Below are 21,760 nucleotides of genomic sequence, written 5' to 3' on the forward strand. Positions count from 1 at the left end.
AAAACCACTGCTTCCTGGTATTCTGAAAATAAATTTAAGATGTTTCACCACCTTCATGAAAAAAAAAATGAAACCGAAAAGTAAATAATTTCAGACTTGGTTACCAATCCCATGAATGTATTATTTTATTTATGCATAGGAAGTTACATGTATTATGATAACAATACTTAGATATCTATCTTATATGGCATTCAAGTTAACTTTGCCTTCTTTACAATAAAGCATCACCTTGTACAAAAGACATTTATTTACATATATTATTATTTATTTATTTACACAGACATATTGACATAAAAAAAATGACATGCCAGGACCACATATCTGGGTATATTCCAGTTTATTGTCACAGAAAGGTGAGATGTGCTTCTCTGTACTCTCAAACAGAATTGTGTTATGTATTTTTCATACATTGTGCCAAACCATTCATTTGCAGTGCAGGTGTTTCCGTGTTGAACCTTTTAGCAATAATTTACCTCATCTTAAAGCTGTCTCTCACCCAGACACACGCAAGGCCTGAAGAGATGTGAGAGAATGTGCTGAGTTGCAACATTGCTTCACATGCATCACCTGTGCCTCAGCGGTGCGGGGGAGAGCCTGTGGAGTTTCAGGTTGCTCGCTTGCAGGCTGCTGTCTTCAGCGTCTGATTGTTCCACGCATGTCTTCATAAACATCATTGGTGGCGACGCGCCTCGGTGTCTTTGTGGTGCACAACGTCTTGGCCTGGTACCAACAGATATTATTGTCAACGTGAGATGTAGGGCTTTTATTCAATGTGTGTTTGTGTGTGTGTGTGTGTGTGTGTGTGTGTGTGTGTGTGTGTGTGTGTGTGTGTGTGTGTGTGTGTGTGTGTGTGTGTGTGTGTGTATTTATGCACTTGAACTGTATTGCCTTACACAGAAAAGAATCTGTTATTTATAGTAATCTATCCTTTTGAGATAACTGACTTGGACAAAATAATAGAAACAATTGTAAGAATGTGATACAGTTCGACAGCACCACACACTGCAGACAAATTGATAACAAATGTAGTTCTCATTATATCATGTGAAAGAGACACTGACAATAAACCCCAGCTTTCAAACTGAAAGAATAAATTCCACAAATAATTTGTAGCGTAGTTTGTCAGATGAGTAATGTTAAGAATAACAGGAACATGGAAACAGCCCCCGAGATTCCACCAGGGTTTATGAGTCATAGCCAAATAAAATCAAATAAAGAAACACACACACACTAAAACACATGGGTACCTTGCGCCTGATGATCCATATGGACAAGCATATGATGTTGCCAAGCAGCAGCGCAGCACAGATCCCAACAGATACCAGGACCAGATTCTTGTTTGATGGGTCACATGTTGTATCTGCTAATGGACAGTTGTAATGTTTAGTTGGAACTGAAGCTGTAAAGTTTGAGTGAAAGTCTTCCAATTTTTCCAGTGGAGTAAAAAGCAGTATTCATTGCAATGAAGTGAATAGAAAGCATTCATATCATTTCTATCAGATGTGTTTGGCTCAATCCCAAACCGGCTGTTAAGTCGTGACATAACGCCATTTCAAAATAGGATTTTTGGGTCCAAGCTGGTCCAAGCCTCGTATTTCTACAACGCAGCAGTTCCGTGTTCCCCGTTGTTTGAACAGATCGGAGTTTTTAAAAAAAACAACTAACTGTCATTTTACCTCTTTCTTATGGATGAAAAAGGTGTCCAACTGACGAAAGAGGGGATCGTGATTATTCGCATGTTCGACTGTTGTGTCTGTTTTGTTTCATCGGAGAGTTTGGACCCTGAAATTGTATTTTGGAAGGGTGTTACGTCAGACTTGACAGCCAGATCACCACCCTAAACCCTAAACCCTAAACCCTGAACTTTCACAGACTTAACTGACATCACCTCGAAAGTGCTTGAGTACAAGAGCCTTCAAGGATTCATTCACCCATTCAGACTTATGGTTATTTTGAATCATTCAAACCACATTCACGCACCTGTGAAGGGATCACCGGACTTCTTCTAGACATATCATGTCACCTTCATGATGCCAAAACATGTTGTGTACAATTGTGGGTTTGGGACTTTATATTTTACCTTCTCCTATTGGTTTGAAGGCCCCTTTACTGTCAAGTCAACAGTTTACATTTTTTTTTGTCAAAACAGCCTCATTTCACTAAATTATAAGAAATGGTTGATGAATAAACCAGGTGTGTTCGCATTCCTGATTTCATGTGTTTTTATGAATTGTCTTAACTCCTTAATGTTAATGTTTCAGTTTTTTTAAACTTAAACTTTTTAAACCTCTGGTAACTCCGTTTAATGTCACAACACTATGGGTAATTCCCTTATGCAAAGTCTGCAGAAATGCAGACTTATGGAAAGTGTTGATAAAAGGCTCAAAATCTCTGCTACAGAGCCGTCATGCGCTTGAGGATTTAACAGTGGGACGGCACTAACACCCTCACAGACTTACCATGAACGCACCTCAAAGTCTGTGAGTCTGAGTGTGGAAATTGGGATTGAGCCATTGTGAGTTAAGCATGTATCGAACACTTTGTAGTATAATGTGAAAACCCCTTTCCTCTCTGGACTGAACACAAATAGTTAATGCGTGTATTCTTTTCTTGTCACCTCAGAATTAGTTACATCAGCAGCCTGCTGTTGGAAAGCATTCTTGAACTATGTTGTTGTTTTGTGAGGATACATAAATAGATGAGGCTCACCTGTCACCACCAGGAGCACAGAAGTGCCTTTTGTGTCTATGGGTTTATCGGCCTTGATGTCAAACTTGTTATACATGCACCAGTACTGTCCTGTGTCCTCAGAGGTCAAGTTTTTGATGAGAATGTCCACATTGGGGAATACTCCATTAAACTGAAGTCTGCCCTTAAATTCTTCGGCCAGTGTCATTCTTTCTGATTTGCCATCTATGAACAAAACTTCGTATTCCTCATTGAAACCCTTCAGCAGAGTCAGGTACTCTTGGTCCGATAGAGAAGATCTGCACTGGATAGTGAAGGATCCTCCTAAATCTCTCCACACCACCCCAACGCTCTCTACATCGACAAACACAAAAACCGACAGAGTTAATCTGTTTCCTCTCACTTTACATTTGACAAAGCTCTACGAATTCATCCTGCCCTTACATTCATTACAAAACAACATTGGTTTAAATTCTTGGGCACATGTCATCAGTCTTACCTTGGCCACTCATCGCCGTGCAGGAGAGACAAAGGAGGGTCATGAGCTTTAACCAGACAGCAGACATGCTGACGGTGACTGTCACAAAGACGTTCACTTGAAAACTAAGTCTTCGGGAGGAAATGTGCATCTTTTTTCACCACACTTCTTACAGCAACACGTGACCTACATCAAGGTGTTTTATGTGGGCGAGAACGTGACAGCGTAATCAGACAGTCAGCTTAGATACGTTGTAATGTGGGATAGGCAGACTCTTAAACAACAACTTTTCTCTGAGGTCACACCACTTGCGCCATAAGTGAAGATCAACATTAGACTGTTTTATCCCTCTCTAAAGCATAAGGCAGGATATCCTCAATGTGGGATATGTTTAAATAGCTTGCACTAGTGCAACTGTAATATTAGCTGAGGAAGAATAAATATATCCGATGATATCAGAGTGCTTAAAAAAACAATTAGATAAGATCCAGTGCTATTGTCAACAGAAGACCTTTTATTTAAAGCTCCGATATTGTAAAATGTTTTTTATTATTATAAAGCAGGTCGAGGTGCTTTATAAATACCATTAAAGTATCAAAATCCTCAATCCACAGAGAAATGCACAAGACTGGGCTTTTTCAGGAGGATGGGTTAAAGAGACAGGCGCTAAAATCGAGCATTTCCGACAGAGGGTGAATACAGGTATATTCCATAGACTGTATATAAAGATGGGCGACTTGACAGCCCAAAAAAGTGGCTTGCTGCAGTATATGGCAGAGATGGGAATTGTGGCTTCAACATGTCATCTCCATGCCATGTATTTGTTCTGCTCAGTCACTGAACCAGGTGCATTTACTAATTGGCTCATCTCAATGGCTGTGGAGCTGTGCTGATTGCAGTTAGCGGGTTCAGTGACCTAGCAGAACAAATACATGGCATGGAGATGACTTGTTGAAGCCATGATTTAGCATAAATTGCGCCCTCTCCATGTTGGCAGATGGGGAAATGAGCAAAACATCAAAGTACATGTCAAATAAATTTTTCCAAGAGATGGTCCCTGTCATTTCAGGTAGTTTTCTTCATCACACTGATTTTTGTTCAAGTGTTCATGTCAGGATTCCGGTCCTGTCAGTCTCTTCCCTCTTCCTTTTGTGTGAGTTTGTCTCCCTCTGTTTGTTTCTCCCTGCTTGTGTCTTTTCCTGTGTGTTTGTCTGTTGGAGCTGGTAGGCGTGGTTCCACCCAGCTGTGGCTCATCTCCTCGTCAACGCCTGGATAAATAGCTAGATATGACTCACGTCCAGTGCCAGACCGCTATTGCTATTTCATGGTTCGTGTCTCTCTCTTGGTTGGCTACCTACTTCTGATGATCGTATTTTCTATCCGTGTTGCGTTTTGTGTTGTTAATCGTTTCTTTTGCTATAGTTACCCGAGTTCCTGTTTTTCCTCCACCCGTTCGTGTTTCGTCTCCTGGTCCCCGCGTTTGGTTTGCCCCTTGTGTCCACCTGGACCCTGTACCTGTTTTTCCGTTCTCTGGTTTTTGTCTGTTTCTCGTATTTGTTTATGAAATATCTGTTGAAATCTTACTCGGTGTCCATGTCTGCATTCGGGTCCTGCTCCTCGGAGTTATTCCCCGCACCGTTCATGACAGTTCATTTTCTAAAAAGTTTGGTTTTAATCAGTTTTTTAATGCTATAAAACAGGGTGAAACATGATTGACAGCTGGGATTCACTCATGACTGGTCGGGCGGGTATATGGACGTGACTTCGGTGCTGCCTGATCCCTACTGTGCAGACTCTGGTTTCAAAATTACAACATGGCAGCGTTCATAGCAGGGATATTTTGGCTTCACTTTTATACAGTGGGAGAAAGTGGAAGACATGTTGATGATCTTTATATACATCTTCAGACAGACAGTATGAGAACAATAATGTGTTTTTTGAACGTTAAAGCATGTAAACATGTTCTATAGAAACCCAAAATACAAGTAAAATAACATAAGCTAGCTGTCACACAAATTAAAGACAGATGTGTAGTGATAAAAATGACTGTACAATATACTGCATGTTTTAAAGATGAGTATATGTTGAGTAGATCATATACAGACAACCATGGAGATAATGCCACCTAATGGGCATATACCGTATACAGGAGAAACCACTTCACTGGAGTGTACAGTATAGCCGTAGTTATATAAAATAAATGAAAAGGGTCTGTAATATTCTACGTAGATAGTGACAAAAAGTAACACCTAATCCGAGACTTGACCTGATGAATTCTTATGCATGATACATATAATTGGTTGCTTACCTTCACCACTCAGGGCTGTGCAGGAGAGACAAAAGAGCTTTAGACAGCAAACATGCTGACATACAAGTCTCACATATGGATCCTAAACAGGAAGTGTTAAAAAAACAAACATTTCTGCTTTCCCCTTAGGATTCTTAACTACTTGACAAAAGTCTACCAAAGACAACATGTGGAAGTCTGGTGTGAGAAAAAAGATAACTAAATTGTGAAACCCAGACAGACAGTTTATATTTAATTCATTACAATGTAAGATTGGCAGCTCTAATCTCAATTTGAGACTACAATAATAATATCAAACGCGTAGCATGGGATATCTTATCCTTATGAGGTCACATAACTCATACAGAAAGGGAAGTTGAACACGAGGCTGTTGTTTGTTAGACCTCATTAAAGCATCGGACACCAGGAGATACATCTTTTACATCAGAGTGATATGTTTTTGAGCTTGCACTACAGGGTTCAGGTGTCAATGCATACTCCACACCGAAAGTAGGTCAAAAGTTTTGTGTTAGCAGAGGGTGGGAGGCCTCTGTTTTTCAGTGTTTGCATTGCCCTCTAGTGGTAGATGAACAAACATGTTTTTAGAAGAAATAAACAGAAGTTCTATGCAAAAAATAAGTAACACTATACTATACTATTTTACTATAGTTTACAATACACTCAAATGTAGTTTAAGTGTTTTTTTAATATATTTCTGAACAGCTATAACTCCTTCTGTGGGCTCCAATGAGTGAGGGCTGGTGTGTAATGAATGATGAACACAATGAATGACAGTATAGTATAGCACGGTAGTAATAATATATTATATTAATAAACACTTAAAAGTCCCTTATCCTGATTAAAAATATATTATAGTGTGTCACAAACCATAATAAAATGCATGTAAATTGATACAGAGAAACAGTGATATATTGTACACCACCACATGTCCAGGTATACAGAAAACAACATCCACCATACTGAAAAGGTTGGTTTCATTTCATTCTCTCTTACATGACCGTATTATTTCTGCCTCCACCTCAATACAATGGAGGTTAACAGAATTCCATTATTGATGCTCACAGTATTGAAAAGCTGCCTTTGAAGAGACAATGTCCTGTTCACGCTGTCAATTATTAATTTTCTTTTTTTAATTAACATATTTATTTATTTGGTTTTCAGTACACAGAATCAGTAATATGATAATCAGCCAATTACCGTAAGAAATACAGAAAAATAATAAATTAAAGATTTAAAAAATACAATTCACATTAAAACATTTTTTTACAAAATACAATTTTAACAAAGGGATGACGAGACATCACAATTTTTGGATCTGCGCTCTCGGCATCTCTGCACCTTCATTGCAGCTGGGGAATGACTGTAACGACACTGTAACATCACTTTAGTGTAGTTGTGACATCACAACCTCACATAGGTCCCAGCGGCTTGTTTAAAAGGCACAAGGTTTTTGAATACTGTGGATTTATTTATTTAGTATTTATATAGCACCTCAACATGCTTTATAATCCAAACAATTATATAATATATAGGACCTTTGATTAATTATAATATAGAATAATAAACAAAGAAAAATGGGATTGAAGGAGTATAGGATGAATATTTAGGAGCAAGGAACACAATCTTGCAGCTGAAATCTCCACACAAGTGTCGCTTTGCAAACCAAAACCTGAGATCAAATTAGTGTGAAATACAGTGTTACCGTGACGACTGAAATTCTGCCAGCCTATATCTTAGCTAGGGGTATGAAGTGATACAAAATAAACACAGTGTTGTTTTGCGTCAATACGTATCAAACACAATATACCACCACACCTATTGTTCCCAAGGTTTCACAGTTCTATAAAATGATGAACATTGTACTTTGGAACTGAAATGACCTCAACATACTCCATTAAGCTGTCACAGTCCTGAGAGAATTGTAAACCCAACATCAATAACATCAATAAAGGCTTTCATGGTCTTTGGACATCAATTCCCACCGCTCTCTCTGCCTCCCTGGGACAGATTAAAAAAGGTCCCTGTCCGTCCCACTGCTCTTCCCTCCATCTCCCCCCCTCCAGTCTCATCCGGTTAAGGAGGTACAATGTGAGCCGAAGCAGACACTGCAAGGAGGGCTTTTACGCTCAGCTTTGTCGCTACGGAAACGGCCCTGTCCAATTGCCAACTAGTGCTTCCTGTTTAGGGCTTCTGGTGGGTGGGAAGTGTTATATTTCTGAGGCACCAGGATAATAAGGAGGCTCTGTCTGTGGCCACAGAGAGACAGACGTTAATAACAGAACATTGGAAGATCATTTATTGAATCATTTCATTTTTTTTCTTAAAATAACAACATCTTATTGGCTGTGGATTGATGAATTTCAGGAGTCTTCTGCATGGTGTTAAGATACTTAGTAACATTAATAGTGTATTTCCTCCTACAGTTCTCCTTTCTCCTCCTGCCTAGTTGCTGAGTCAGTGCACTATGACTGAATGGGAGTATTGATTGCCTGATTGCTTGCCATGTCACTCATGGATGACTCAACTCGTTTCCTCAATTTGGTTTCCACGCTCTTGTATCCTTTTCCTTTTCAGAAATCTCCTGGGAACACACATGACCTCATCTGGAGCGCACATGGTATCATGGCCCTGTCAATATATCCTGAAGTTGTAAATGAGAAAGGGTGCTTCCACATTCATCACAGACATCAGTTAAATAACTTGGCATATGGCTGTGGGGGAGGAAAATGGTAATCTCCTGTCTCACCAGAAAGATTAGTAGATCAAGGGGGGATCTGTTTCTAATGTGGTTTTACTGAGTAGCTGATGACCGGGGCTAAACAGCCAATCCTAGTGTTGCATTAGCTACAAACGGAAAAAAAAGAAATTTTACACAGAACATTTTGAACTCACAGTGAACACTGGGTATCTCCAGGGGCGTAGCACAAAATTCTAGACACTGCAGGCATTCTCTATCGGCCCCTCCACAGCGATTCATTTTAGTATATTTAGCCCCTTACACCTGGCTTTTGTCTTTAGTGTGAAAGGTTACAATTGGCATTCATTCCCTAAACAGATGAGTAAAGTAACTGATATAAAAAAAGAAGTAACCGTTGCAACCTACATATTCAGCTGTTTACTAACTGTTTTCCTGCATATTCGTGATGTTGAATGTGACACACAAGAAAAAATGCATACTCATCTACTGGCAATGGGAAAGGGGTCTATTACCTACTTTTAGAAGGATTTGCGGCATTTAAAAAAACAACTGTATATACTTGCCAATTTCCTCCCAGTCCTACACCTTGGGGTAACACTATTTACTCCTTACCTATGTGTATACACATGTTCACAAGACAAAGATTGAGTAAAGCACCAAAGATCCATTCTGAATAGCTGTAAGTGATGGCTAAACAGTTCAAATTAATAGCTAAAAGTACTGGTTGAAATGTTCAGCTTTACTCCAGGTAGGTAGGTCGTCTGGTTGGCTGGTAGGATCGCTGACCAAACCAACCTTGATTCCAATTCAATCGTATCAAAAAAATGATCCATGCTTATATATTGAATAGTGTCACACGTTTAGATGAGAATATATTGGGAATCAACGAAGGGACATGAGTTTATCTGACTGGGCTGTGGGAGCACCTCATACCAAAAAGGTAGAATAAAAAACACATCAGTTTCCCTGTGGGTACAGCACTTGGTGAAAACAACCCTTCATTCATTGCCCTCCAGCATCCTGGCATTTCTCCAGGTCAGGAAGTTCTTTTCCTGATCTTGAGTGACCTCTGCATGCCTTTCACAGCAGATGAGGGCTTAAACACACCACTGTGCCACAGCACTCTTCACAGGCTACTCAGGGTTTGGCTCTGAAGGAGCTGGCAGAGAGAGAAGCCACTGTTACAGACATATGTAGCGTGCACAATACAGTGGACGAGACTGTTTAGTTAAGCCCAGGGTGAGCACAGCATGAAGGCTTGCAGGAAACATTCCTCTTTGGGTCAGCACGACCTGTGAAGTAGAAGTTATTTCTAAAGAGTGCATTATGATCGCTAAAAGATCCTTCAGCTTCACAGTGAGAAACTTACAAAATTATCTTTTTTTGTATTGTGAATCCCTTTTTGCATTCACACATAGACTGGGGGAAAGGCAAGCTCATCTTTTGATCATCTTTCCATCCTGTGATTGATCTTGGTTGAATACAGTTCCCTCATTTTAGGACTGAGCTGAGGTCTTAAAATACATTATCAATAGTTACTTCCTGGGGTTGAATCCAAATGAGCGTTTCTTTCTCTTCCACTCAGTCAATTTAGGGATTATAGCTTACATGCTGTTAGTTTTCAATCATATTAACTGTGTAGGGGCTACTAGTGTACTAATATATTATCATTATTCTGCTGATGGTGTGGATTCATTAAATATCAACTCATTTAAAAAGATTTATTAAACGTTATTTTATTTTAGAAAGACTGATCGTAAACACAATTGAAGATATGAAAAAAAACATTCAGAGAGGTGGAAAGGATTTGTTGAGATTGGGGATTGGGGAGGGGTCTTTAGCAGTGAGGACGGACCAGTGAGAAGTTTCTCAATTCTGCCTGTGTGTCTTAACGTTTTTAATGAAGAATGTTGTTTTGTTTTTGTCCCTTTTCCATTGGAGACCATTGAGTTTGTCTTTATTATCCTTATTTCTAGTTTTTATTATTATTTTTTCATTGTTTTAATTATGCATTATTCTTTTCTAATAAGCGGGAGTTGTAATGTAGGTCATGTATATTGTTTGCTTCTGTTTTCAGTTGTAAAAAAAACAAAACAAAACAAAAATGTGCAGTGGCATTACTCTCTCTGGCTGTACAGTTGAATGAGTCCTAAATGCACAAACTTTAGGTGGCCATATCTCAAAATTGCATTTTGTATTTCACAATAAGGGCAGGAAAACCGCTAATTGTATTTGTATTTTTTTTAAAGTCATATAATCAGATAGAAAGTAACCAAATCAGGTTTGGTTGGTTACCTATTCGTCAGTGTTATAGAAAATCTATCTATAGGTATCACTACTTATGATTCACTACCATTAGTAAAGTTTGTGGTTTAGGGAATAACTCAAAAGTTCCCAAAGTCACATTAAATCTATAAATAACTATGCTCAAGAAATATGTGAAAATATAAACGGAGTTAATACTGAATAAGTCTGGTATGTCAAAGAAATGCAAAACCGGTGCTGGTAAAGGATGATTGGTGTACTTTATCCCCTTTGTATGTTTTTAAGAAGGCAAATTTGCTCAGACAAGCATTTCCAAATAAAGCCATCTTTGAGGAGTGTTGTTTCATAAGTACCATTACATCTCACATGAATCACTTCACCTTATGATTCTGACTTAGGTTTAAAAAAAGAAAATCCTAATATTCTTAACATATCTTAAATCAGAAACACTGAAAAGAGCCAAATATCCAGCGTATGATGTCATGAAAAGACATGCCGTTTGTCTTTTGGCACAACTGGAGGCAGCTTTTGTGATTACTTTAGCTGGGCAGATTTCCAGCCAGAGAGCCTGTCTCTGCTCTCAACGTGCCGCAGTCTTCAGCTCCATCTCACTGCACATGAATAATATTCAGCTCCAAGTGTTGAGTCATTTATGCACACAAAAATCCACCGTACAGTAGGTTTTAAGTCTATATCTTTATACTTTGTGCTTTTATCTACATTACTATACATACATCCCTTCTGAACTGCAATATTCACTTTATTATATAATTCTTATGCATGACAGTTAATACATATAAAGAAAAAGCCAGCCACAACAAATTCATAATCAATCTTTATTGTATTTAGAAATCCACGCATCAAATCTTTTTTATTCTTTTTTTCCTTTACCATTTACAACAGGGAAGAATGAGGGACAAGCTAAACGTCATGCCTTTCCCAGCAGGCGCGATGCACTACAGGATGGGCTGAAATGGAAGAGGGGGAGAAAGATACATAAAGTGCTTTTGTCAACAGTTTTCTTCTTTTAATAGAAAAAAGGATCAAAACAAAAGGTTTGAGGGTGGAAGGAGAGGATGCGTTGGTTCATGGACGTGACAGCGTGAGTGCATGTGAAGAAGGTGACAAGTTGATGAGGAGGAAGATAGTGGTGGGGGGGTATTTATCTTCAAAAAATAAAAAAAAGCGTTCGAATGAAAAAGTGAAGAAGTGGTCTCAACCCAGGATGAGGCTGGACTTGCCACCAGGTGGGTTTCTTCGGCCGCCTGTGGCAGGGTTGGCACCTCCCGACGGGGCAGAGGGCTCTGTCGTCTCCTTTTGCTGCTGCGCTTGCTCCCCATGCTCCACCCCCACATTCTCAGGACACTCTGCAACAAAAAGACAACATATTAATCCAAAGCATTTAATAGTGGCTGACATTTGGACAGTATATTTAGTAAAACTAACTGACTGGATGCTCAATTGTGAGGAAAAAAAAAAGAAAAATTGTATAATATCTACTTTGACACCGAGTGGCTGGATGGCTGTGAAAACAGCATTAATGATAGTTTTACAATACTGGTGCCACAGATATTAGGACTTCACATATTTTAACTGTCTGGTACAGATTTACTGAGGCTTTAGTGCTGTTTTCTTGCAGATGCTAATGTGAGGCATTAAACCACAAACATGCTTTATTTATCAAACAGGCTGGATTCACAACTTGCGTGTCATTTGTGTGACTGTCTCCTCGCTGCATTTATGTGAAGATCGTGCACATAAGCGGAAACGTGTGAACAGAGGATGATTATGCTGATTTTGTTGGATTTACTGGAGGTCATGCTATTTGCAACTGTCATTTTTGCAGTGAAATATCTCTGCCTCTGAAATGAGGCATAAACACAGATGGGATTCACAAGAACCACATTAAGTAAAAGCTGATTATTAGAGACAAAACTAGGCATTTATTAAGGAAAAATAATATCTGATTACAGTAATACAAATGCATAGCGGAGCGGAAATTTTGGTTATTAAATCAAACTTGAATTTAACAATCAACTGTAAAATCACTACAGACTGAAAACTAAACTTTTCTTTGTCTTGTCACTACATTACCATTTCTTTTCTGAGCCGAGTGATCTCCTAGAAATCCCACCTCCAACCTGCGCCTAAAAGCTCACCTTCATTGGCAGCGACTACGTAATGAGCTGATGTCTTCGTAAATCACACAAACTCAGTGAAAACTGCAGCACATGTCTGCTCAACGCCATTTTCTTAATAAAACTGGCCCTTTGCCTGCCCTTCTCTCTGTGAGATATGCTTGTTTCAAAGAAATATGTGAAAAACAGACTGGTTACACCGTGTTAATAAACTGACTGAAGTACTCCTTTTTTGTTTTAATATACACTTCAAAGAGCACACACACATTCCAATCACATTAAAAAGCAGAGCAAATGAGTGAGCTTTTATTTCTAAATGCTCATAGAGATGTGCGGTCAAACCCTCCATTATCTGAGCAGCCAGCCACTCTCTAACAAACATGCACCTGGAGGTTAATAAAAAAGCTTTTCATACTAAGTGAAGCCTGCCATCAAGAACAGCTGCTTGACTACAGACCATCACGCCATCATGACAGGGGAAAAACACATCAAAGAGATCATGTGATGTTGACTGAAAAAGGGAGAACATGTGTACTGTATCTTAAAAAAACATGGTAGAGTCGTGGTATGCCAGCAACACATGGGACACCACAATGTGATGTTTAGAGGCAGTGAAAGGGGAATTACCTGATCTGTTATAGTATATTATGGAGCTATTCACGGAGTAATTTAAGTCATGCGCTGCTGTTTAGTCAGAGGGAGTGTGACAGGAACTTAAAAGCTCTAGAAACCGTTTCACGATACTTACCATCATCTGCTGGTTCTTGGCCATTCTCAACCTACAATGAAAACATAAGACGAGATATCAGATATCCTCACTGAACCAGAGTGGCCTTTTAACTTAATATAAATAGGGCTCTCTAAATTCCTATATCTGAATCCTATTAATTCTACTCAAAACTACTAACAACACAGTGCCCTTGTGGTGTGAGGTATAGTGTTGTTATTTATACCACAAAGTATCTATGAACTAATGTGTACAGTAACGTAATAACGTTATGACGTATAACAGGCTCATCAAGTCATTTTTGGTATGACTGTTCTGACCACAGATGACAGCGCTGGGCTGCCTAACACCATGAATGAATTTGCCACATAATATTAGCTAAAGTATGTTGACTCATCTAATGGCGAGTTAGCAAGTTAATGTTGGCTGCCATTACTTGCGGCCACAACATGAAAAAACCTGCATATACGTGATTAAACATAACATGGACAAAACTTTAGTAAATTAACGTCCTTGAACATTATTACTACCGGAGTCACATTAGATAGATTTATATCAACTCTCATGATCCCAAGCTACTTCAACATGTAATTAAAACTCATTTCAGACCCCATTATTATTACTTAAATTGAACCAAGTTTCATGGTTTGTTTATACTTATAGAAAACATTAGAAAATTACACCCATGTGAGTGAGTGATGACAGGCACACTCCCAGAATAAAAATTAAACCTCCACAAAGATTACAAAATGTCAGTGGAGATATCTATTAAACAGCATCCTGGGTCAGTTTCAAATAGATGGATTGGGTCACCAATCCCCCAATGAATTTTCCACTGACCCGTTAAGAATTATAGTTAATCTATGACTGTGTGCTTTTCAGCCCCAAACTAGGCTGGGGCTTTGTTTTGGAAACAGTGCCTGTCAGAGTGCCTTAGGGGGAAAGAGAGGTACCTCTTGTCTCTGGTTCCAGACCAAGGCTGCCCCGGAGTTGTGGATGGTGGTCAGTTCCGGGTCAGGGTTCTTGGGGAAGAGAAGAGGCTGCTGGCACCGCCTAAGTGGGGCTGAGGGCTCCCCGCACAGGGTTCCTGCAGCTGCCCCAGCTGGGAAGGTAAGAAACAGACAGACAGAGCAACAAACTATATATTAAAGACTGAGCCGAATGTAATAGTCACTTTTATTTTTATAGCCCAATATCACTAATTTGCCTCAAGGTTTTACAAACTGTAATGTATGGCACCCTCTATCTGGGTAATGAAAAAAAATCCCACAAAAAACTAGCCTGGCATCGCCACAGTAATTCGCAAACACGTACCAGTCAGGAACCTCTCAGTTAATTTTAGATTTCCAAAAGGTGTTTTCAATGTAATGGAGGAAATCATTGGCAGGCGGGTCTCAAACTTTCTCAAATTACAGCTAAACAGTACACTAAGATGTGTTTCTAAAAACAATTTAGGCGAGAAATAGGCAATACAGTAACATAATCTTGATTCTATTTGATCAGCACTGCCTGGGTTGACAGTTTGTGCCTGACTGCGAACGTCAGTTAAGTTAGTAACTATGATGCTCCTCTGTCAGTCATCATCTTAAACCCGCCCCACATGAAATAACAGTTGTGATTGGGTTCCCCAGGATCTGGCCGGCTGGAAATCTATCTGAATGGGAGAGGGGCCAGGACGTACATACCAGAGTAAATGAAACATAAGCTCGGCTGTTTTCTGACTACCAAAAGAGCCTTGAAGAGGGAAAACATGTTACAACTACTAGCTGTAATTATATTATATTATATTTTATTTTGTTCCTTTTTGGCCAGTATATTATATTGAAGCTCAAGCTAGACAGGAAACACATGAGAAATGACCAAACATGACTCAGGCTTCAAAACAGCAGTCATACACCATATGGAGACTAATCCAATTAGCCAAAAAGACACCCCAATGCTTCCAATGAGGCAACCAGGCTCACCAAAAAATTCATCTTCGCAGATTTGACAAAACATGAGGTTTAGGAGGGAATTTAACTGAAATAACATGAGACAAAATCACTGAGAACCAACAGGAAACATCACCAAAGCCGCTTGGGCGTCTGCAACAGACCCAGAAACGCAGTGGAACACTTCCAGGCAGACAACATGAATGCCAAAACTCACATAACCCTGTAGCATCTGTATTCTCCTTTAGCAGAAAGAGCATTACAATCCAGTGTTTGGCCCACTGTGGGGAATTAAAGCCACATAAGGTAAAAGCCCAGCTCCAGCCCAGAGAGCCAGGGAGGGGACAGACGGTCTTTGTCATGAGGGGAACAACAGTTGCTGAAGAAGAAGAGGAGTGGCCATTGTTGTTGTTAATGGAGTGAAGTGAATCAGCACTGTTCAGAGCGCCTTCATTACTGGAGTCTGGTCAATTCTCTGGACAGTAAATGGAAGAGGATTAAACCCGATTCATCAGCTGGAGACTGGACACTGACGCATTATGTTATCATCACTACAACACATAGCCTTCTACTTAACCTTATAGATCTCCTGGTGCCATGATATAAATGTATGATAACACTGACCTCAGTAACAAGCTTGGAAGGCAGAAACAGCAATCATGCTGCTGGTAGTGTTGGCTTCCTCTCTGATTACAGAGTGCTCCTCTTGTGGCCATAAGCTGAGGGCACTTGAACAAACCAACGGCTCTGGTATTTGAAAACCCTAAAATCCTGACAATAACCTGCCAAAGCCTCTGGCTGAATAACAATATGCTTATGTGTCAGCATAAACATAATATCAGCACATCCCTACAACTGAACTGACAACACAGTCATAACTCTCATTAGTAGATTTTTTGAAACCCTAACAAACTATATGAGTTCGCTTCACATGCTTAAATACCGTTTCATGAAGAACACAGTTTCGCCATTCAACTTTTTCCAAAGGTCCATCCAAATCACACACAAATCACTTCCTCCCATGTTCCTCATGGTAAGATACTTTTAGGTTTATAAGCTCAAATTTTGAGACATCGGTTTCTAAGGTTTCTACCATCATCACAGTACTATATTCAAGTTAAATTTCATTAATCAAAACATTAAAACAGGCACCTGAAACTCAACCGCAACCTGTCTTTCCAGAGCACATGTCCTAGTCACTGTGAATAAACCACAGACCGAGCTGTGAACAGTTTGATTGAAAATACTTATTGTAGAAAAAAATAGTCCCTATATGAACTAAAAACTGTTCACAGTGAGTTTAAAAGAATTATGATGCGTAAACAGGATATTGCCTGAGGCAGAGTCAGGAATTTTAATTCTGAATGACAACAAACTACAATATTAATTCTGCTTACAGTGTCTGCAGGTCTTCAATGATCGTATAACTCAGCCCTCAGGCTTCCTGGTGGCTCTAAGTTGGGAACGACTTAAATGCAACTTCGCTGCTTTGAAACTACAGTGGGACCTTTGTTGCATTCCCTTCATCTCTATTTCTTGTCACTCTAATTTCAGAAAATACAAAATGCAAAGAAGTATCTTCCAAAGTCTGTGTACACAATGTTTCCATAGATTATTATTATAACAAGGCAATACCAAGCATATATACTTTACATATACAACAGCTATACCAAGGGTGAAGCATGGACACGTACTGCAGGACAGTATTCACAACAAAGGCATATTTATAAAAGGATCTACTCAGGATGATGTGCCAAACCAAACACACCTGTTCATCTAAACTAGCAGTTCTTACATAGGCCAGACAGATCACACAATGCTTATGAAACCTGTTATAGTAATAAATCCTGCTCACTCAGGCAGAAACAAATATCCCCATCCAGTTGTATCAGTTAAAATGGGAAAACTATGGGATGGCTCCCCTGAACCTGACCTACAATTAAACAATGAAAGCAGGAAAATGCTATTGCTGTCAGCAGCTGCTGTCCATAAAAGGTCAGAGGAGAAGTAATGGTTTTAGGCTAAATTCTTTATCTTCCTCCACACATCCAGAAATTGGATACACCATAGTTCCCCATAAACTGAAAAGTGTGAAAACATGTGATTTCTAACTTGTGAGTAACTACACGCACCCAACCTGAAATTGAATCCTAGTGCTGTGGGGCCTGAATCTTCCTCTTTATGCACTTTATCAAATATTTCAGCCTTGGATCCAGTCCCTGTGTACAGAGGTAGTTTTTAACAGATTTTTTCCCTCCTTCATTCTCAAAAGTAATCTAAAATCTCATTGAAGAGCTGTCAAGAGCATGCCGAACCAACAGGCGGCGATATAACCCTGACCCTGTAAAAACTACTGTTAGCAAGGTTAGAACCAGCCCCAGTTTGGCCACATCCATGATTGCGCGAATGGCCTTGTGATGCCTCCCAAAAGAAGATAGCGGCGCACACTCTGACATTACAAGACAAAAACACTGTTTTTCCTGTCTACAGGACAACACTGAAAACTAAGTTTCTGAAAATCTTCATCCTGGCAGGAGTTTTCCAAAAGATCCATTTTCAGGGACCTAAAGCGCAGTTTGTGTGGGTGAAAGTCAAAAACTCATAGAAGAAGCTACATTTAAACAAATATCCCTGTAGCAATAGCTGGGTACAAATTCCCATCCTGTATACTCAAGAGTGAATTATGCAGTTTGTATGGCTAAAGTTTTACCTGGATCATTATGAACATGCTGCCAGTCCCAATTATGTCAGACTACAGTCATCTTTTATTCAAGCCACTGTGGCGGTATGTGCAGTGACCTTGACAACTCAAAGTCATTTACATATCCCCTACTGCTGCATTTGTCTGCCTCTCCTCGTGTACTCAAAATCAAACTACCCTGGTGTCTCTACGAGGCCACACATTTAACCAATTGACACATTTTTTTAACTGACCTATTTCTTTCCACTGAGGGCTGTTCCTCATCCTCATCTGACAAAGCCTAGCTTCAAATTACCCTTATCCCAGTACTTCAGGCACTTGTGGGATGTTCTTTCTGTCAATCCAAATGGAAAAATGCTTAATAAAACTCCAGTTTGTATCTTTTCCTTGCTCAAATAAGAAGAATGAAGTCCATGGTGCTTTTTGCTTACCTTAAGGCTTCTGGTCGTTTGTCTACTTTTACAAGATTAAACTTGCCCATACATAAGTGCCTTTATTCCCTCCCTGGTGCAAAATTCAAGCCACTGTTATTGTTACCTTGTAAATCCAACCCCTATTGTTTTCCTTCCTTTGGCTCTGGTATTGTCACAAGGAAAAGAACTAAGACAGGTTATTAGAGTCATGTTAGATCGAGTTACTGGGTGGATTGTTCCTCCGATGAGCATGGGGATCCTCAGGTTCTGCAAAGATGTTGGAGACCATCTTGTCCTTGCGGGGGTTTGAGTCATCATCTGCGCCAAAGGAGATGCTGGAGTCCCCGCCTGGCGGCCGTAGTACCCTAAGAAGAAACAAATGATGAATCTATGATCGATATATATATATATATATATAACAAGAGCGTCATTTGATTGACATCCTGCTACCATGACCCCACCCCCCTCTCTTTAGGCCAAACTAAAACACAAGGCCTTGGTGTCACATGCCACTGATCAGCTGCACAGTGCAAAAAAGAAAATCAATAGTCAGATATAACATGAGGATGCCTCAAGCTGCTTACAGCCTTCTCCCTTCTCCACCCGAACCCTTTTATACACATACCACACACACAAAAACACACAGGCTACCAGCAAGGTCTCCGCTCTCTAAGCCCCGGCTGTCAGCCTGTCAGACGGACAGTCACAATCTCTGCCCTGCAGCTGACTCCAGTCGCTTATAATCAAAGAGTTAGCTAGCTTGCTGCTGCCTCTCCTCAGCACAGATTCCTTTGCAGTGACACAGAGGGGTGCATTGGTGTCAGTTTCTGTTAGCATTGTTATTCCATTATTAAATAAGTAAATCAATTTTGATGCCCCCTTTGGGTCAATATAACACAATAGAGGTTAAAAGTCTGATGTCCACAGTTGATATAGGTCACCTAATAAACAGACTGCTCTAGAAAAATAAAGAGCCTGCCCTGCATGCAGACCAGTCCATGGTAAACAAAGCACACTTTTCACCGACATTCCTTTCACCACAAACTGAACAAAAGGAACACAATAATGGGTAGGGAAACCCTTTTTCCTTGCTGTGCTGAAAGACAGTTGGGGTAGACGACAAAAACTGGCATGTCTGCAGAGCCCCTGCTGGACCCCTCCCTCTTTTTTTCCAGCAAACTCTCCTCTCCTCACAGTCCCTGAAGCCACCAGCTGACACACACAGCAGCTGTCTAAGGGCCAGGCGGGCAGATGGAGGCCAAAAAAGCAACCCAGCTATCGAAGCAAGCCCTACAAAAGAAAGCAACTACAGGAGGATAATCCAAACAGGACCGTGGACTGCACTGACGTGAATTTTCTCAATCAATTTGTGTATACACACTCGTGCAAGTCACACTTGGCTGTGACAGTAATTCCTAAACCAGACTTCACCTCCCGGCCAGAGAGGATGAGCTCATGCTTTCCACATGGATTGCGATGGGGGAAAAGCTTTGCCTGGCAGCAGACCCCACCCTAGTATCACGAAACTGCAAAAATAATATCAATGAAATAGCATTAATGTTCAGAAGCTGGAGGGGGCAGCTTCAGGCTGGTGGACCTATGGGTTGATATAGCTGAGCTCCAAAGCCAAAGATGGCATGTCTGATAAGGCAGGGTGGGAGGCTTTTTGATGGCCTACTAAGATTGTAGCCTAATTCTGCACAAGTAGCTGCTGTGCGGATCCCTTTGGTCGAGCGGCATCAGAAATGACCAACAGCCCGTAAAAAGGGGCTTTAAGGAGCAAAAGCAAAGGGCTAAGGAGCAGATTTACAGGCTTAACTAGCGCAAAGCCCCCACCCAAACCCCCGCATCGTCTTGAAAACAGCATGCGACTTCAAAACGCTTAATGACTGACCGAGATTTGACATGCTCACTAAGCAAAGGCTAATAGTACTAGTTTCCCCTCACAATCCGGCTTATACGCCACTAAAATCATGACCCATTATTGAGGCAGCCGTGAATTAATGAAGGCATTTTTCCTCTGCATCGTTTTCACTGCAAAGGGGGCAGGAATGCATCCAGACTGAGACGCATCACTTACGGGAAAGCTATGACTGCGTGCTTGCAGGATGAGTGGGCCTTTTTTTATATGGGGTTTCCACGAATATACAGATACAGACCTATTGAAACTATGGGCATCATGTGAATCTCTCTAAAAACTTGGATTCGCCCTAACCAACAGTGATGAGCAATATGGGCGATAATGACATATGCAGACCAAGAGTCCTGTCTGGGATTCTTCCTGCAATCATTCACAAATCTGAACTTGAGCTGTATACATTTCTTTCTCTTTTGAAAGAATACTACAAAGTCCACAGTGAATAGATTTGGTAACTTATATAACCGTTAGCGAGCAAACTCCAAAGAACAGCGCATTTAGAAATAAACCAGAAGACTCGAACAACAAGAAAGTTATTTCGTAGTTAAACACAGACGGTTTAAAAGCTGTCGTTAAAGGTAGCTTTGACCATTTGTCCACAAAGTTAGATGGAAACCCCCTTTCTTGTAACGTTACTTTCTTCCCAAACTCTCGTGCCTAATTAACGTTGCGCTATAATGGCCAGACAAGCTAACATAACGAACTTCGAGTAGCTAAAGGCTAGCCTTGTTAAATGTTGCACCAGTCACCCAATAAGATTAACTTAATTAGCGAGACTATGTGACAGTTCAGCTAAATCCAGAAAAATCCCTCCCTCGGGCTAATGTTAGGTAGCAGGCTGCCTTTGAAAGCAGACGCAGAAAAGAGGCGTTTGCTAGCTGAGAAGCTCGCCCGCATCACACTTCTTTTGTTCCTCCGCGAAAAGGTTTTCAGATTGTCGGGTTTTTTGTTTTTTACCTGGAACTGCTTTTAGAACCAGGCTCCATTCCTTTATAGGTGGTTGTCGTCGTCATCTTTGTGGAGTATTTCAATGGCGGTAACAAATAGTCAAAGGAAACTAATAAAAGAGGCAGTCCTCCTCCTAACCCCGCAGAGCTGCGACGGGATGTAGACTCCACCCGACACTGAAAAACATAACGAGGACCGATCCGTTGGTTCTGCGGTGCCAGCCCGAGAGACCCAGCCCACACAGCGTTCGACCTGCTCTGATTGGACAGAACATAACAGAACTCCTCCCTCATTGGACAGAACCTCACAGAACTCCTCTCTCATTGGACAGAACCGCCAGAGCTCGCCTCTCTTGTTGGTGGCAGGTCTCGGCTTCATGTCAGTGATGATCAGACAGTTAGAGTCCACACCCCTCCTGAGGGCCTTTTTTGTTCTCCTGCTATCTAATCTGTTAGCTTTGATCATGACACTCTGCAAACTGTTTTAAACTGTAAGGGGAAAGAAAAACACGGCCGAACTTTGACCTCCAGCTAAGGAAGATCTTGGG

The 21,760-nt window shown here is 40.5% G+C and overlaps 2 protein-coding genes across 3 annotated transcripts; both read right to left on the reverse strand.

Annotated features, from left to right (window-relative positions):
• Nucleotides 1-227: 227 nt before the first annotated feature.
• On the reverse strand, nucleotides 228-3,272 carry LOC310959438 (uncharacterized protein). Of its 2 annotated transcripts, none has more exons than XM_083930779.1 (4): nucleotides 3,188-3,272; nucleotides 2,710-3,042; nucleotides 1,248-1,360; nucleotides 228-720 (listed from the first exon to the last, which is right to left on the reverse strand). In XM_083930779.1, exons 1-4 carry the CDS (start codon nucleotides 3,252-3,254, stop codon nucleotides 634-636), a joined length of 600 nt encoding a protein of 199 aa, XP_083786905.1. In that variant the 5' UTR covers nucleotides 3,255-3,272; the 3' UTR covers nucleotides 228-633. The 2 variants fall into 2 exon arrangements, with proteins under 2 accessions (XP_083786905.1, XP_083786904.1); XM_083930778.1 differs by having other exon boundaries at nucleotides 1,248-1,363.
• A 7,993-nt stretch (nucleotides 3,273-11,265) lies between these two features.
• LOC310960005 (jupiter microtubule associated homolog 1-like) lies at nucleotides 11,266-21,379 on the reverse strand. Its single transcript, XM_083931579.1, has 5 exons — nucleotides 21,223-21,379; nucleotides 18,573-18,712; nucleotides 14,256-14,404; nucleotides 13,324-13,354; nucleotides 11,266-11,804 (listed from the first exon to the last, which is right to left on the reverse strand). Exons 1-5 carry the CDS (start codon nucleotides 21,276-21,278, stop codon nucleotides 11,653-11,655), a joined length of 528 nt encoding a protein of 175 aa, XP_083787705.1. The 5' UTR covers nucleotides 21,279-21,379; the 3' UTR covers nucleotides 11,266-11,652.
• Between the last annotated feature and the right edge of the window lie 381 nt (nucleotides 21,380-21,760).

The sequence above is a fragment of the Echiichthys vipera genome, assembly GCF_963691815.1.
Source record: "Echiichthys vipera genome assembly, chromosome: 17".
Lineage (NCBI taxonomy): Eukaryota > Metazoa > Chordata > Actinopteri > Perciformes > Trachinidae > Echiichthys > Echiichthys vipera.